This window comes from Danio rerio, chromosome 5 (genome assembly GCF_049306965.1).
Source record: "Danio rerio strain Tuebingen ecotype United States chromosome 5, GRCz12tu, whole genome shotgun sequence".
Lineage (NCBI taxonomy): Eukaryota > Metazoa > Chordata > Actinopteri > Cypriniformes > Danionidae > Danio > Danio rerio.
The window spans coordinates 35,244,433-35,261,861 of record NC_133180.1 but is presented as its reverse complement, the minus strand read 5'-3'; the positions used below and the strand labels follow the sequence as shown (position 1 = coordinate 35,261,861).

At 39.8% G+C, this 17,429-nt stretch overlaps 1 protein-coding gene across 1 annotated transcript; it reads right to left on the bottom strand.

Annotated features, from left to right (window-relative positions):
- Positions 1-215: 215 nt before the first annotated feature.
- Positions 216-16,521, bottom strand: enc1 (ectodermal-neural cortex 1). Its single transcript, XM_682408.8, has 4 exons — positions 16,186-16,521; positions 14,503-14,802; positions 12,595-14,119; positions 216-5,259 (listed from the first exon to the last, which is right to left on the bottom strand). The coding sequence occupies exons 2-3, from the start codon at positions 14,794-14,796 to the stop codon at positions 12,638-12,640; spliced, it is 1,776 nt and encodes a 591-aa protein (XP_687500.2). The 5' UTR covers positions 14,797-14,802; positions 16,186-16,521; the 3' UTR covers positions 216-5,259; positions 12,595-12,637.
- Positions 16,522-17,429: the final 908 nt, after the last annotated feature.

Below are 17,429 nucleotides of genomic sequence, written 5' to 3'. Positions count from 1 at the left end.
CCCCTAATAAACACACACCCATTTAATACTTTGTACAGACAAGTGCTGCCTGCCATATAAATCTGGCCAGATATGTGAGAAATGTTTTAATGAGCACCCAATAAGCTGGAACGAAAAGCTTCATTTCTCTGCATTAAAAAGGCACGAAAACTTGCTTCAGAATCTTAAAAAGTCAGTCACAGTCAATCAGGAAAAGCTGAAAAATGCAACACACGTTTATATCTATCAAGAGGAAAAACTCTTATCTTTATTTAGCCATGAATTTCACATTGTGAAAAAATCACTTGTACAAAATAATGTTAACCGCAGTGGTTGAGATAAAATAACAATACAATTATATAATACAACACATATAGAAATGAAAAGAAAAATGACACTCACAAAAACAAACAAACAGTACAGCCCAACATTGACAGTGTTTTAGCAATGCGTCTGTTTGTGAAGGCATACAGCGTTTAAGAGTTCTTTAAGAGCCACCTCCGAATCAATCTTTCACTTGAGCAGAAGGAGAGAGGGAAGTTGGGAGGGCAAAGGAGTAAGAGGGAGAGAAAAGAGAAAAACAAAACACTTGACTATTACCAGTTCCAATGGAGAGGGAGCCATGATTGTTGACCATTGCTGTGGCAACTGTGCTATGCGAGGGGGCAGGACGGGGTGTTCTGATTGGACGGAGGTCAGCGTGTGCAGTGCTCTGTGAAAAGGTATTCTGAAAGGGGGGTCAAAGACCCTAAAGGCCAGAGGGAACATTGTAAGCAAGAATTTCCTGGTGGAGATGAGAGGGTTTGAGGAGGAGAGCTTTCCTTGTACTTTGCAGTGACTGTGCAGTTTAACAGCACAGAAATTATTATATATTCCGTTCAAATAAAGCCATATCATTTATTTGTGGTGTTGTCACCACAGCTATTGTGTGTCAATATGCCAGTGGTGCTATTCATCCTACCCGAAAACTGTTGTCACAGTGTCGCTCCGCAGTCAAAATTCAAACAGACACATCGTTTCTACAGGCGGTGCGTTTGGCAGTCACATGAAAGCACCCTGGTCTTTGCCCTTATGTAGACATCGCTTTTAGTTATGTTGAGAACTTTGGGATTTAGCTTTATCATAATTAACCCCATTGTGGTTAACATCATTAAATTTGTCACAGGTTGTGTTTTACGCTACAGGCTGTTTCCACTAGCATCCAGTCTTAAAAATAAAGGTTATTTTTGACAGTTAAGCTTCTATAATGTCTAGACAATCTCAGTGCAACATTCTGAATCCATTTGTAGTGGAAGTAGTGAAATATTTCAGAAATAGGTATTAGTTTACTGTCTGTATCACTTTTGAACATTCTTATAATAGTCTCAATTCGCTCAATCACACCACTTACATTCACAGTTTAGACATGGTGTATGGGTGTTTTCACACCTGCATTATTTAGTTCGGTTGAATCGCACTAGATTTCGTTTTCCCTCTTGGTGCGGTTTGTTTAGGCAGGTGTGAATGTAGCAATCGCACTCAAGTGTGCACTAAAAGCGTACCAAAACCTCCTATACATTCTCGAAATGTATAGTCTGTCTAAAGTGATGTATCCAAACTATTAAGTATACCAGGGATATAATCAGCCAGCGCAATCGTCCCTCCATTGGAAAAAGCGACATTTTGTGTCTGCCAGTTTGTTTACTTGAGGGAGTTCCATTGGCATTTTCCTGCACGTTAATTCTGACCAATTGAAAAGCAGTTTAGGAAAGAACATCTGTCCAAGATGTGAATTTTGTCACATGACTGCACATAAAAGCTATCAGTGTGGTGTGAAAAGGACCCAAAAACGTCAAAAATGCTACAATGTATAATTTCTTTGCCCTTGGTCTAGAACGAATGAACCGAACCACAGATGTAAAAGCACCAATGAAAGTGTCCTCTAGGAACTTGGGAATAATGGTTCTTCTGTACAACTAGCACATCAAATTTATTTTTAAGAGGGGTCCAGGAATGTGCCTGTGACGTATTCCTAATCCAATCATAACGTTAACAGCACCAGTGAACTGTGAGGGACAGGTCAAAGTTACAACACGCTGGTGACGGTTCCAGCTGTTCTCAGAGCAGCTGCGAATGTCACATTCTTCAGATAGCTCTACAGGATCCTTACAACCCACAGAGACCCTGGGTCAGCGTGAGTTTCAGTACTGACAGTGATAGATGCATGGCAGGGTTACAGAGGCAGAACACTGAAGCGAGTTTGGCATGAGGTCACTTGCCACTGGTCAAAATCACTTGATAAACTACGCTAATGCTCCATTACGTGAAACCTAATGCCTTTTGAATGGAGGTTTGAGGTCATATTATATGCTTTAAGATCACTAACAGTTTATGCATGTTAATGCAACATCCGAACTAAGTGGATTGGTCTGTGCTTAAAAGACATAGGTTTTAATTTAGTTGCCTAACTTAAAGAAATTCTAATAATGGTTAAAAAGATCAGTTTGCCCAACAAGGGGTCAATCACACCGAACCCGCTTTACGTTCCAAAAATGTGAGGCGCACCGCAATGCGTTTTTTGGGGCCGATCACACTGAACACAATTTTCACATTCCAGATAACAAAAGTCCCTGTAGTCGTCTTGACATCACAAACACTGCAGTCACCTCAACAAAAATGAAAGAGACATGACTGACGTAACGTCCATTTTCCACTCGGAGTGACTTTTTTTTCCAACTGCGAGTGCACGGCGCGCAACGGTAAAAATGTCAAATGCAGCAAGTGGTAAAAACGTGAGGCGTGCAGGGCGCAAAAGCAGCATGCACAACACTCACGCCGTTAGTAAATCTTTCAAAAAAAGGCACCTCTGTCTGTGCTATAGCCTAGTGGTTTACATGCAGACAAATGGTATGGTAGCACTTCAGGGTGTCCCGAGTTCGAATCACAGCTCGGATACATTTCCCGACCCTACTCCCCTCTCTCCTCCACTTCCCTTCCTGTCTCATTACTGTAAAGGCAAGTAATGTAACATCTAATAAAGGCAAAAGGGGCAAAAAAAAAAAAAGGCAAAAAGGCAATTAAAAAAATATGGATTTGGTGTGATCTACCCCTAAAATGTGAGGCAGGCAGGGTGCATAAGCAGTGTGCACAACGCTCATGGTTATTAGTAAATAATTAAAAAAAAAAGTGCCTCTCAACACAAAAAGCACATTCGGTGTGATCGGCCCCTAGTGTATCCTTATCACAGGACTACTTTGACTCTTTAAACGGTCATCAGCATCTTAAATCCTTGTAAAAAAACGTACTAACATTTATATGCATTCATGAATGTATTAAATCATCTTTGCGTCAAATTACAAAAACGAATTACCGCTTATGTGAGGTGTTTCAAATGCAGTGTCTATGGGGCTGAGAGAAAATTTGACGTTATTCTCTCTTCTGGATGCCGTCATCAGTCTCACTTTTTTTTTTCCCTTTTTCTGAAAGTCTTAATAACACCATCATAGAGTTTTTCTTTTATTATTTCAGCAAATAAGATTGTTAAAAAAATATTTGCTGTACTCTCCGATTCACTGCACTCTAAGTTTACCCAACTATGACGTATGAGGGTAAATAACTTCGATGGCAGAATTTCCATTTTTTTGATAAGCAGCCCCTGCAATTTGAAGTATTTTCCTTGTAGCCGCCTCAACTCTCAAAACCTCTTCCCAACTCCCCAGTCTGCTGACCTGCCCACTTGCACCCTGGGTAATCTGAGTCCATGACATCATTCAGCCCATTCTTATTCCGCTTATGACCTTTGACCCCCAAAACCTCCCAGTTTTTGATCTGATCGCTGACCACTACAAATTCCACCTGCTCTGTCAAAATGACCCTTATATAAATGTGCAAAAGAGCAGCAGGAACACAGAGCGTTTTGGGCCATGCGTAGTACAAAAACCTGTCAGCGTCTATACATCCAAACATTAGGCAAGCAGAAAAAAATGACCAATAAATAAAAAGAAATGTTGTTAATACACAATGAATCAAACGAAACAAAAAGCTTCATAAACATCATAAATTAAGACTATTAATAGGCAATGAAATATTTTAAGCCAGGCAGCCAGTTTCTTGCACTTTTTTTTTTTAAATTTACAGTTTCGTTGTCGTTGCCATAACGACTGAATTCCCTCGCAGGGTGACGAAACGGCTCTCACCTCCTTTCTCTCTCCTTCTGTCGTTCACGTTTACCGTGACTGTATGTGCTTAGAATAGTACAGGCAAAAACGGCAGAAGTGTCTCGCACAGTTCAAGCCTTGTGCAAGAAAGAGTTGAGCCGGTGAGTGATCAGGACAGTGTTTGTTGGTGCTTTCTCAGAGGACATGCTCACTCAGTTTGTCGGGTGTTTATTTTGAGGGGGTGGGAGCATGATCGGGTGTTGAGTGGGCAGATGGACTCTCGATCAGACGAACATGCTAGGACATGCCTCTCCTGCACTCACTTAGTCGCATACGCACAGCTGGCACGTGTACCTTGGGACACACTGTGCCCGTGTCCATTTTCACACCAAGCTGCTAAGGTCTGTTCAACAGGACCAGTTCAGCATCAGTCTATCCTCATTGTGCAGATGTGTGAAGGACAAATTTGTTAAACAAAACAAATGTTCTTCGGTCCTTTTATTCTTCAAACCAGCAAAATATGATGTTTATCAGTCCATAAAGAGTCCACATCAGTATCTCTCCTACTGAGCAAAGTCTTTTTTTCAAAACATCACCATGGGAGAAGAAAAGGAAGATACCTATCAGGATGTGAGGTACTTTTCCTGGAGTATCTTAAACATCTCCAATCATGCGTTGAGACTCCTGTTGATCTCCCAATCAAAAGCCTCCACTCATCCTTCATGCAGTATACAAATTAAGACAGGCATACGGGTCTATTTCAGCTTGCATGGCATCAGCTTTGTACAAAAACGGTCACAAACCTGGGCAACGAAGCTGATGATTATGCTGGTTGTGATGGAAGCAGACTGGACTTTCAGGATGCATCTCAGTTCTTTTGGTTTTCACTGTGAAGCCCACATTTTGATACTTCACAAAATGTACAAGAAGACATCACAAAGTAACTTCCAAGCAAGACATTAAAAGTTTTTGGCGTACTTGCAGCTGGAAAAAAAGCTTTTTTTAAAGCTTTGCAACTGGACTTTGTGGACAATACTTAGCTCTTAATGGAGAAAGTCTCTTCATAAAATTGCACAGGAGGGTTATAGCGTTTCTTCACAGTTGGAATCCAGTAGACAATAACGACAAATGGACACAAGGAACTCTGTGGGAAAAAAACAAAAAACAAGAAAACCAACATTAGAAATATTTTCAATTTAGGTTTCCTTTCCACCATTATACTTCTTTGAAAGCTAGATAAGATCCCACATTTGAACTTCACAGTGACTGTGTTTACATAGACATCAGTAATCAAATGATATGCCTCAATCTGAATAAGACAATAATATGATTAATGTGTTTACATGAGTTTCTTTTTAAATGTTGCCTTCATGATCCCGTTTAACATGTTGTAGCACATAATTCTATCGAAGTCATTACGTCACCACGCTACCCACATTTCCTCCAGAGTTTCATGTAATTCTGGGTGTTTCATTGTTAATTTGTTGATTTTAACTGCAGTTTGGCACGTTCACTTTCATTCAGGAACATTTCATTCATGGCCCCATTACAAATGAGATATTGGATGAGAATATGAACTGCTGGAAGAGTGTAGTTTTAATGAAACTTGATACTGCACACCATGAGAGAAAAAAAACTCATGTGATGCAGGTGTTTATGGCCTTTCACTGACTCAGTTGGTGCAGAGAATAGTGTCAAACTGCCGTGTGTGAATTGACTATACTAATCGCAAAGTGAAGTTTCATAAACTAATTTCGAGAAGAGCATGTAATATTACTGAGCACGACTGGCTGCTCATCTGTAATCAGTAATAAACCAATCAGAGTGATCCAAGCTTACAATAAGTGGATAATTTATTCCCTACTGCTCTATCTTCAATACAGAAGAATCCCCCCTTCCACCCATCTTCACCTTTTTCTCCCTTTTCTATGGGGAGCTCTCAAGACCTGCCTGATCTCGGATCCCCTTATAAGCTTATTGACCAAGCGGGAGCCTTAGGCTCAAGTATCTCCGAGCTCAAGGTTCTCTCCTGGGCCAGCATGCCAAACCTGCTATTAACGCCAATCATATCTAAGAGGAAATTCTTAAAATGCGGCGAAAATCCTACACAACTGTAATAGTTTGATTAAGATGTTTTGATGTCTATACTGCACTTAATTAATAAAATACTCCACGTCTTAATTTAATTTCTGTTTATTTCGATTATGACTTTAGTCGGATTAAGGTAATCAAAAATCGCTGTTAACAATGTAGACTTTTATTCAGAATAATGTCTTAAACGTATTAAAATTGGATTATTGGAGTCCATGTAAACGTACTCATTGATGCCCTTACTTTCATCTATGCACTTGAATAAAAAATACACTTCGGTCATTGACTCAGACCATTTGTACCTGATGTTTTTTTTTTTAATCCACTTAAAGTAAAAACAAGAAGAGAGGACATATAAGGTCAGGCTCCCACACCCGTTTAACAAGAAATACAAGCCAAAAGATAATACAAACCTAGAGGCTTGGACTCTTAAACATGGCATTCAGTCAGATTATTGGCTGTGTAAATTCAATTAACAAAAAAGCAATAGGAACCAAGAGCACAACCGAATGTACAACAACAAAAGCTTTATTTTCTATCTATCGTTGTTGCACCAAAATCAATACAGTGTGATTTGCCTTTTTGGCTTCGATTCTACTATTATTTTACAGCTTTTCCGCAATGGCTAAAATCTATTCTGAATTGTTGTATTCTCTCTCTAGCTTGGAAAGGAGGATAGAAATTAAGTGTAGGTGATCACTTGAAAGCTGAAGTCCCCTAGAGTGTCCAAATCAAGCCATTAGAACACATTCTATTTCTTATGTGCCTCCCAACCCCCACTTTCATCTTTTAAGTTGTGCATACAGTTCGTATAAATGACAGTAAAGGGCAGCTGAAGCCTGCAGTTACAGAAGAATCGCTTGCCAATTAAAACCCACTCAAACAGAAGCCCAAAGAAACTGGAAGGGGGCAAAGCTAAATCCATGCCTCCATCGATCCCAAGCCAGTTGGGTGTAGAATCTACAGAGCTGCTTTAGAAGACTACATGTTCAGTGAACCATGACACTTGATCTAAGCGTGGAGCTGACGGTGAATGAACACAGCTTAGACTAATGACCTCCCTCCACTCCCACACCCGCCAAACACAAGCCTGGCATAAACACATACACACGCGTATGTGCGGTTCACACTTCAGCACACGCGCAGCAACACAAGCTTAGCATGGTAGAGATTTTCTGTCCAGAACATATCCCTGGCCATTAAAGAACAAGTTCAAAGTTCTTCCCTTGAGATTAAAAACAACAACAATATATATATATATATATATATATATATATATATATATATATATATATATATATATATATATATATATATATATTTAAAGGAAATTTCAAATTTTCATGAATTGATATAAACAATCATAAATGTATTCAATTTCAGATGAATACCGATCAATTTAACTACTTATTAAATAATACTTGGAACTACCACAAAACTACTGTATCGCAGCCGCCATAAAATATTAACCGGCACAAATGTTTTCAATATTGATAAAAAATAATAAATGTTGGATATTGAGCACAATACAGTATATTTTTATAATTTTTATATTATTTCTGAATTATTATGTAAAACTGAAAAATCAGCCTTGCAATCAGTGGAATAAATTTGTATTTTTTAAGGTTTAAGCTATCATAACTAACAAAGTCTGTAGTAGCCACTTTTGACGCACATAAACAATCAAAGTCCTCGTGCTGCAGGAATTAGGAGGTTTGATGCAGGTGCACATCGGTCATGCAGTGAGGGGTTTGCGTATTTAATAAACTATGGCAGTTTGCGTTCAATGAACAGTAAGAATGATTAATAAATCCATATCAAACGGTCCCTTAAAAGTCACGTCTTGCTTTCAGTTTCGGGCTTTGGCAGGTTTTGCACTCCCACACAAGCGTACCCACAAGAAAGCCCAAGTGAACCGCGCTCAGTCACACCTCTTCCAACTGGCCAGGGCCGGCCAAGAGAAACGTGCCTGAACCCGATTAAGCGCACTCACACTTCTCAAACGATCCAGGAAACGGTTCGGATACCATAGTGTGAGTAGGCCCTAACTGTACTCTGCAAGGGGAATCGATCACCCGCTGCAATCAGATACTATACCAAAATCAGCAATCCGAGGGTGTTATAGACTGTACCAAAAAGCAGAGGACTGAGGCGCCGATGAAATTCAGGGAGTTTTCCAGAAGAGATAACAAAACAGGAGGGTGACGGCAGATGGGTCTGAAATACGAGAGACAGGAAAAGCGGGCCTGTTGGCAGGTATGGCTCTCTGCCTCGGTTTCGTCAGATAAACAGCACAGTGACAGAAATGAAGAAAGCAGATCTTACATAATGTTATTTTAAGTTAAGAGTTCAAGAGTTAATTAAAGCCTTTCTGCAATGATGAGTCACACACAGTGTCATTACAAAGTTCATGTACGTAAAATTGCTGAAACCACACTCCATCACGTTGCGGTGGGCTTCAAAATGGGAGGCATTTGGATCCTATTTTAACGTCAGGAATTTATTTTTTTATTTTTTATTATATTACTCCAATATGACTGTAGACACACTATACCTACATAGAGTTCTGTCCAAACAGCTTACAAAAGATAATTTTTATCATAGGTGCCCTTTAAACTACTACCTAAAAACATACAAGTATGTTCTTTATCATTCCATTTTGTCCTGGTTAAATTCAGCATTTCTGCAAAAAGCATCCTTGAACCTTCCAGAGTCCAAAAACAGTTTCACAGAGAGACGGAAAAGATAAGAGATAAAGGGAGCAGTGTGTCTGTATGTAGGAAAGGGGGATCTCTGTAACCAGATGCATTCTCATGGGAGAGCGATAGCAGGAGTTTGAGTGTGAGAAAACACAGCGAGTTGGAGAGAAAGAAAGAGCAAGACTGAAAATCTTTGTTTACCCTGCCTTATCCCGTCCTCCCCCTCTCTCCTCATCTGTGTCTTCTCTCTCCTCCCACTCCTCTGGCCAGCAGTGAGGCTTTTCATTGTTAGTGGGGAGGAAGCTTGCTTAAAACACTTCATGCTCTTTTAAATGGCCAGGAATGGCTCAGCGAACAAAGGAAGGACCACCACTTTGAAATTAACTGCCCTGTCAAGGTGGGCGGCATTTCACACACACATACAGAGAGTCACTGAGACCTTAAAAGTGAAGCTAAATGACCAGCGCCAAAGGGTCAGGAATGGAATGACTGCCTCCGTTTTTGTTTTTTAGGAGGAAGTTAAAGTGGCTATATATCTTGTTTAGTCTACTGAGTTTGGTTCACTCTATCAGTATTTACGGGTTATTCTGCTCTCGCTGCAGCCAGACTGATTACCTGCCATGAAGGGAGAGGAGAAATTTATGTATAAAATATTCATTTCACTCTACCAGGCGGAGATAAATCTTTCTATTGTTAGGCTTTATATAATCACTCCCTATTTCCTTCTCTTTGAATGCTACGTTTGTCCACGATATGCATATCAAATAATACAAATATTGTCTAGGTGTCCGCTTTTTACTTTCTATATAGTTACAGTCACAGAATATCCAGATAGATTTTTGCTTTTCACTCAAGTCACAGACGGAATTACAAAGATTTCTGCATACTAAAACATGGCGATTGACAGTACTGAAATGGTTTATGAAAAACAAAAGCTATGACTCATCTGAATTACGTTAGGCTTTATATTAATCACTCTCTATTTCCTTCTCTTTAAATGCTGACTAGCTGCGTTTTGTCCACATTATAATTGTCAGATAATACAAATATTGTCTAGGTGTTCTCTTTTTATTTTCTATATAGTTACAGTCACTGGATAGCCAGCTAGATTTGTGCTTTTCACTCAAGTCACAGTCGGAATCACAAGGATTTCAGCATACTGTAAAACGTGGTGATTGACAGTACTGAAATGGTTTATGAAGAACAAAAGCTATGACTCATCTGAATTACCTTATCTGACCTAATGTATTTTACTCTGAGTCAGGCCAAAGGTTTTCAAACCAAGATCATCTGAATCAGCAACAGCGTGAATAGTACGCTCTTCATGCATCTATAAATGACTGAAATCCTTAAAGCATATGTCTATTTTACTTGATATCAGTCAGGTTACAGCAATAATTTATAATTTACTTTTTAAATTTACGAAAGCAATGTAGTCTTACATAAAAGGCATCAGTCATTTAATAAATCAATTAAGAAACTGAACTAATAATACTAATGAATTAATAATAATAATAATAATAATAATAATTAATATTAGAGTGATTTCTGAAAGATCATGTGACTGAAGACTGGAGTAATGAAACTGAAAGTTCATCTTTAAAATCACTGGCATAATTTTTTTTTTTATTAAATTATAATCTACTTTTTAACACTTATTTTATAGTGCAATAACATTTCACAATTTGTACTGTATTTTTTTTACTGTAAAACACTTAAAAATAATGCTGACTCCAAACCTTTGACCGGTAATGTATATATATGAATTTCTGTTGGCGAAGTAAAATGTACATGACTAAACATTGTAAAATCTGTGTAGGGAAATATTTTGGCCTCATGTAAAATTCCAGTCTATTGAAAAGTCTGTGAAAATTCACCAAACAATGGTATATGTGACCGCACCTTTAATCACAAAGACAGCGGTGATGCATGAGTTGCATTTAATTATTCAAATATTTGATTATGCTTTGTGGCATGGTTTCTTAGACAGGCAGATAAAGACTGCAGCTCAACAACCCAAAACCCCACTTTAAACAAGCTCAGAAGGACTGAGCTGGTGATCAGACTTCATGCTAGCATGTTTCATGTTATCATCCAAAATAGCTCATCCAAATACATCAAACCTCACCATTCCTTTCAGTGTTTTCCCCCCAAACCCTCCCACGTTTGCCATGCTCTTCCCTCCTTCCTTAGACAAATTTCCCCCTCAGGAACAATAAAAGTCTTCTATTCTGCTTCAATTACCCTCGGTGCAACGCCCCTCACTGCACACTCATAACTCATTCAGCCCTACCGCAAGCCGTCTCCTCACAACAGAGGCACACAAATGCTCGATTTTATTCTGGATCTAAATTTTACATTTAAAGATTTGCATGTGCCCACAAGCACATTAAAATTCAGGTGGAGCCTAGCATCTCTGCCTGCTAGGTGTGTGGAGCTTGAATATCTTAAAGACTAAGGCTCTGAATTTTCTCCAGCAAGGATCATCGCTCTTTTTTTTCTCTCAGTCTGGGGACTGATCTGATACCGCAGAGTCTCTGTATCAGCCAGGCCAGACATAGCGCACATACACACACACACACACACACATCACTGGGCATATCACTGCTGAGAGGTAGATACTGGAAAGCCTGATGCCCTTTTCCGAAGCAGTCCTGCTGTGACCAAAGCCTGATTTCCTGGAGACTGAGCAAGACTCAGTGCCTAATAGCAAGTATTTTTATGGTCTCTCAAGAGAGAGGACATCTGTAGCATCCTATTATAAATCCATTAATGTCCCGGCTTTAAAAAGTTATCGATTAAAGTGAAATGCTGAGATTAGTGCACCTACACACACACACACGCACAACAGAAAGTCTCATTACAGAAACAAAGAAGGAAAACTGGAAAAAGTTCATCAGCAACTGGAAGAGTAAAGAAAGCACTGGGGAACTGATAGACTGAAAAGAAACTGATATATAGAAAAAGAAATATCTTTTTGTGCATATGAGCTGAGTTGACCTGGTTGGTATTCATAGCAATGCTGCCTTGCCATTCTTTTCCTCTTTGATTCTTAAAGCAATCTAATTCTGTCAATACTCAATTTGCTGCTGATTTTAATAAGTTCTGTCAATGTCAATATATATTCAAGCCAAATCATGATGGATAACTGAAATCACTATATCCAAATACAGTGTGTAGATGAACAAAGAAACTGTACAATATTACATGATGGACATAGGTGAAAAGAAGACATGAAAGTTAACCACAACATTGATATTTTGTTTAATTATATAAAGTAATGTAAAACATATAATTAGATAATGTATTTTTGTATCCTTAAGTTCATGACCTTAACTGACAAGGGCATGGTGCATCTCAAACGGTTCCTCTAGAATCCCTCGGGTTCTCAAAAATGTATTTCAGTTCATCTATGACTGAAAAAATCCACCATAAAATAAATCTGGCTACATGTTAAGCACATCTTAAAATCTAGCACTTCACATATTTCACCTATAAATACCAAATTTATGCAATTTTTAAATGAGTATAAAAGTGTCAAATTAATTTGAATTAATTTTGTCATCATGGATTTGAGATGTAGAGTATGAAAAAATATTGCTTGATTAATAAGTGTATAAATTGCATCCTTTTTTAATTCAAACGCACAAAAAAGTCAGGTAATTCTGTTTTTCAGTTGAACAACGTACCTTGCAGGAACAGTAGGGTCACACATGGGAGTACAGGCGTGCTTCAGGCTGGGAGGTGCTTCCAGGTGCTGACGAAGGCAGTAGGAATTAAGGAATAAGGTACCGTAGTGATGCTGTTCCATGCATCCAGCGTGGGATCGTAACAGTCCAGGGTTTTGCAGCGCTGTGTACCAAAGTAGCCACCCACCACATAAAGTTTGTTTCCAGAGGCCACAGCCTGGCAGCTCATTCGTTTCGCTGTAACATCTCCGACTTTAGTCCACTGATAAGTCTCACTGCTGAATTTGTAGGCAGAACAAGCTGAGAATTCGGTGTCACCACCCATTACAAAGATCTGGTTGCCTAGAACAGCTGCTGCAGTGTATCGCCACGGCTGCGGACAGGACGCTGGGACCGTCCAGCGATTTTCTGAGGGATCATAGCACTGAACTTTGGGCAGCTTGTCATGGGCCACACTTGTCCCTCCAAACGCAAACAACTTGAGCTTTACGCTGACGACAGCTGCATTACTGACTCCTTCTCGCAAGGGTGCCACCATGCTCCACTTGTTAGCAACTGGGTCAAACTGCTCTACCTGCTTCAAGGACACAGATGGTGATGCAGGCAGACAGCCAGTGGCAGCTGTATGACCTCCGACGACATACAGGCAGTGGCGTAATTCTGCCGAGCCATGACCGAAACGAGCTATCAACATCGGAGCTGCCTTGGACCATTCCTCGTGTAATGTATCGTACACCCAAACGTCCTTGGACACACCGTTCTCAGAGCCTCGGCCACCTGTCACGTATACTTTGCAGCCAATGGCGCAGGCGCTGAACTCTTTGCGTGGGCTGGGGATGTCAGCCTTTGGAATGATCTCTTTGGCCTTCTGGTCCACCAGGTAGAGCTTGTCACACATAAATGTGGGGCCGCCCAGCAGGAAAAGGGCATGACTGGTCTTGCGGGGCCGGGCACAAGGACTGTTGACAACACCGTCATTTTGCAAGATGCGCAGTTTGCATCGGATGGCCTCGTCCACCAGCTCTTTGCTTTTAGCCTGTGCGATGATGAGCTCTTCCGTTGAGACATTTTCCATGAGGAAGATGGCAGGCAGGAGCGCCAAACGCACAGTACGGAGCAACTCCGGAAGGTGACAGTGCCTCCTCTCAAGGTCGTAGTTCACCCAATTGAGCGCCGACTCGTAGACTAGCCGCTCGTCCTCTGTTTCGAGTTCTTCATGTGCCAGAAGTTGCACCAGCATGTCCTTGGGCAGCTGGAGAAACTCCTCAGTTTTGCAGATAGCAGGGAAGTTGCTGAGGCACATGCTCCAGGACAGCTGGAACAACTGGGTGCACTGGTGAGCATCTGAGAGCAGCAGCATGCCCAGGCAGTTAGATGGGTGAAGGTTCTTCTCTAGGAACTCGGCACAGGCATCGCGGATGTCCTGAAACTCCAGCATGTCACCGGCCTCAAGCAGAGACTCTGCATTCTCCTCATTTATTATCACTCTTGACGAGTAGGCATAGTCCAGAAGTAGCTCCAAAACCTAGACAATGGGGCATAAACACAAAGTTAACCAACAAGTGGCAACCTCTAATTTAAGATCATTTGAAAACCACAGAACTATTGTTTTTCAAAAGCAAACCTTATTATTACCTCTTGACATGCTTAGTAATCTTCAATCAATTATGTTTTGTACCCAATTTGTCATAGGTTACTCACTTTCATACCATTTTGAACCTTTCACACAAAAGATTATATTTGAGGGAGTGTTTTTAAGCTATGTCTTTCAAGCCCACTGACATTTATTATAACAACAATGGACTAAAATCCACTGTCTTTCATTTTAGAAAAGAAAAAAGGACATACCGACCTAAAACCACAACATGGTACAAAAAAATTTACTTTTTTTGAGTGCTAAAACAATACCTCAGGATGAATGGAGTCTCTGAAGTCCACCTCACTGTCCTGACTCTCTCTCAGGCCTCCGCTAAACATTGCTTCAAAGTAGCGGCTGCAGGCGGCCAGCACAGCCCTGTGGCAGGGGAAAGAGCGGCTTCCCGCATGGAGCAGGACATCGGTGAACAGTCTCTGCTGACGAAGGGCATTCAGGTGCATTAGCACACTGTCAGCGTACGAAGACTTGTGGAACAGGAAGATGTTCATTGACCCTGTACTGGCACGAGACTTGCGGTTCTCGTGGACACAGACAGACATTTTCATTGAATCCTAAAAAAAAGAGAGAGAGAAAAAAAATCTGTTGACAAAAACGTAAGATGCAGAAATAAAAACAAATCATAAATGCACTGTTTTTAACATGTAATATATGCTAACGTTTTGAGACTATTGTAAATCACTCCTGAATATGAGGAGGGAAAGATTCTCAGGAGCACTTTTGAATTCTAGTAGGAACTGGCATCCTGCTGGGGTTTAAACAGCCTCAGTTGTCAGTTGCAGAAGTTGACTGACATTGTTTTGAACAGTGATATGATCAATATCAGCAAAATACACAAAGAGCATGCCAAACCTCAATATGAAGGCAGAGAAAGATGATGTAATTCTGCAAACACAACATAAAAACCCACTGGAAACCTCTCTGATGTCTAGCCGACTGGAATGTGAACAAATGCGAGGGAGTCTAATCATTACCAGGTGTTCAAAGACGGACGGATAAGGAGGGGGAAACTGAAGGAAGGGAAAAAACTTTCAGAAGTAAACACTCCTGCCTGAAATTTACTGTGGAAAAAACGAACAAAGAGTTGAGCACTAGGCACAGAGTCAACACAAAGTGTGTCAATGTCACCGACTGCCATCTGGTCGCCTATATGGTGCACATTCAAATCCAATCAGTCTGAATTTCCATGTAAGCGATACACGCCCCCTGGTCCCTGCCGGCTGTCAACATCTCTCCAGGGAGAATTTAATTGTGTTTCCGCTAATGTTGTGCAGAGGCAAAATGTAGTTCCAAACTGAGCTAAATACATTAATGACACAGAAGCAAATGTGATGTATCACACCTGATACAGTCCAGTAATCCATTCAAATTGGTCACAGCTGTGAAGGACAAGAGCCAGAACCCATGTGCTGACATTGACCATTAATTATTTTGAAGCAAACCACGAAAAACTGCAATGTAACATGCATGATTGTATGCATGAAGAATAAACATTCAGCTTGTAACTTACAATGAAACAAAGGGTAATGACAATTTCATAAACATTTCTAAAATGTTGGCACTGTAAAAACACAATTAACTGCTTTTCAAGTTCAAGTTATGTTTGTATCATCAGATTTAACAGACATCTAATTTTAACTTATGACATAAACAGAAATGCTAAATAATATTAGTGTATTTGCATGACATATTTATAGTCACACAATTATATCAATTGCAAAAGGACTATTAATTTTAATACGGTTTAATAACTTTCCATTGTTAAAAATTCACTACAATATTGCACACTAGTGTATTATCTATAATAAACAGTAATTATATTACTATTACTACTACTACTAGTAATAATAATATAAATATATATTAGAAATAACTCCCACCGAACATATCTTTATTATCATATAATAGATATCTATTCATGAACATGGAAATCTTACCTGTTCAGGAGCAATGAGGATTTCAGTTTCGTCTGCTTTGGTCGCCGAACATGCCACAACGCGACGCGGACAGAGTCACAACACTGGCGGCGCTGGGAGCTCTGGCAACAGCGTGCGATGTCGCGTGGATAAACCACAGAATAAACAAATAAAGTGTGACTTATTCCACCTAGGTTTAACGTAAGTAACGAGCCTATAAATGACGTTTAGTATACTGTTGCGGAGTTACACGGAAAGCTGCACGACTTCCTCTATTTTTGTTACCGACGTGCAGAAATATACTGACTCGTCTCGTCAGCGTGCAGCTCCGGCGCTGCGCGTGCAGGTCTGGATAGTGAACAGCTGACGGGTGTGAACAGCTTTTAGAGGAGGAAGAAAGAAAGAGAGGGGGGCGGAGCGCCGCTGCTCTTCAAGAGAATGTGGGAGGAGAACGACTGATGAACCGACGAGAAAACAGATAAGGACGCCGTTGGTGTGCCTCATTAATAAAATAAAGGAATTTTATTAGGCTGCTCCAGGGAAGATGTGGGTAAGAAATCATTGCATTAATGAATCAAGGATATATTCACATATTTCTGCGTTGCATTATCTAGTGAACGGTATTATAATTATAATTATAATAGTAATATAAAAAATAATAAGTAAAGGTTTTTAAACAATAAATACACGTAGAGTCCAACCTAAACTTCGTTTATTCATTGCTTTGGGATGCACTGCCATTTACACGTTGGTTGTTGGTTCAGAGCTTCAGAATTGATTATGAATTTTAATTCACAGCGCAATGTCGCCCCCGACTGAACAAAAGGTGCATTTGCATTGTCTGATTATACTTGTAAATGCCCCATTGATTTATGGAACGTTTGAATGGAAAATGTACATTGTGGGTCTAGGGTAGTAATGTGGTGGACTAAATAATGAGGCTCTCGTGAACCTCCTTCTCTAAATATGTGGCTGATCCAAAATATGTGCAAATACTGACAGTTATAGGGCTGTTTGTACAAACAAAAACAACAATAATTATAATAATAACAATAAGAATACTTAATGACAAGATTAATAAATAAAATAAAAAAATAAATAAATAAAAAATAGTCCACCCTAATTTGAAAATTCTGTCAACCTGTTAATTTTCTTTCCTGATGAACACGAATGAAGATATTTTGGGAAAGGTTGGAAACCTGTGAACATTGACTTACTGTTCATTTTCCTGCTATGGATTTCCAACAGTTTCCAACATCCTTCCG

Excerpts from the sequence above, each read along its gene's own strand:
- enc1 (XM_682408.8), bottom strand. The coding sequence starts at position 14,796 with ATGAAAATGTCTGTCTGTGTCCACGAGAACCGCAAGTCTCGTGCCAGT. Across the intron at positions 14,120-14,502 it reads GAGACTCCATTCATCCTGAG|GTTTTGGAGCTACTTCTGGA; the intron begins GTATTGTTTTAG and ends CCCATTGTCTAG.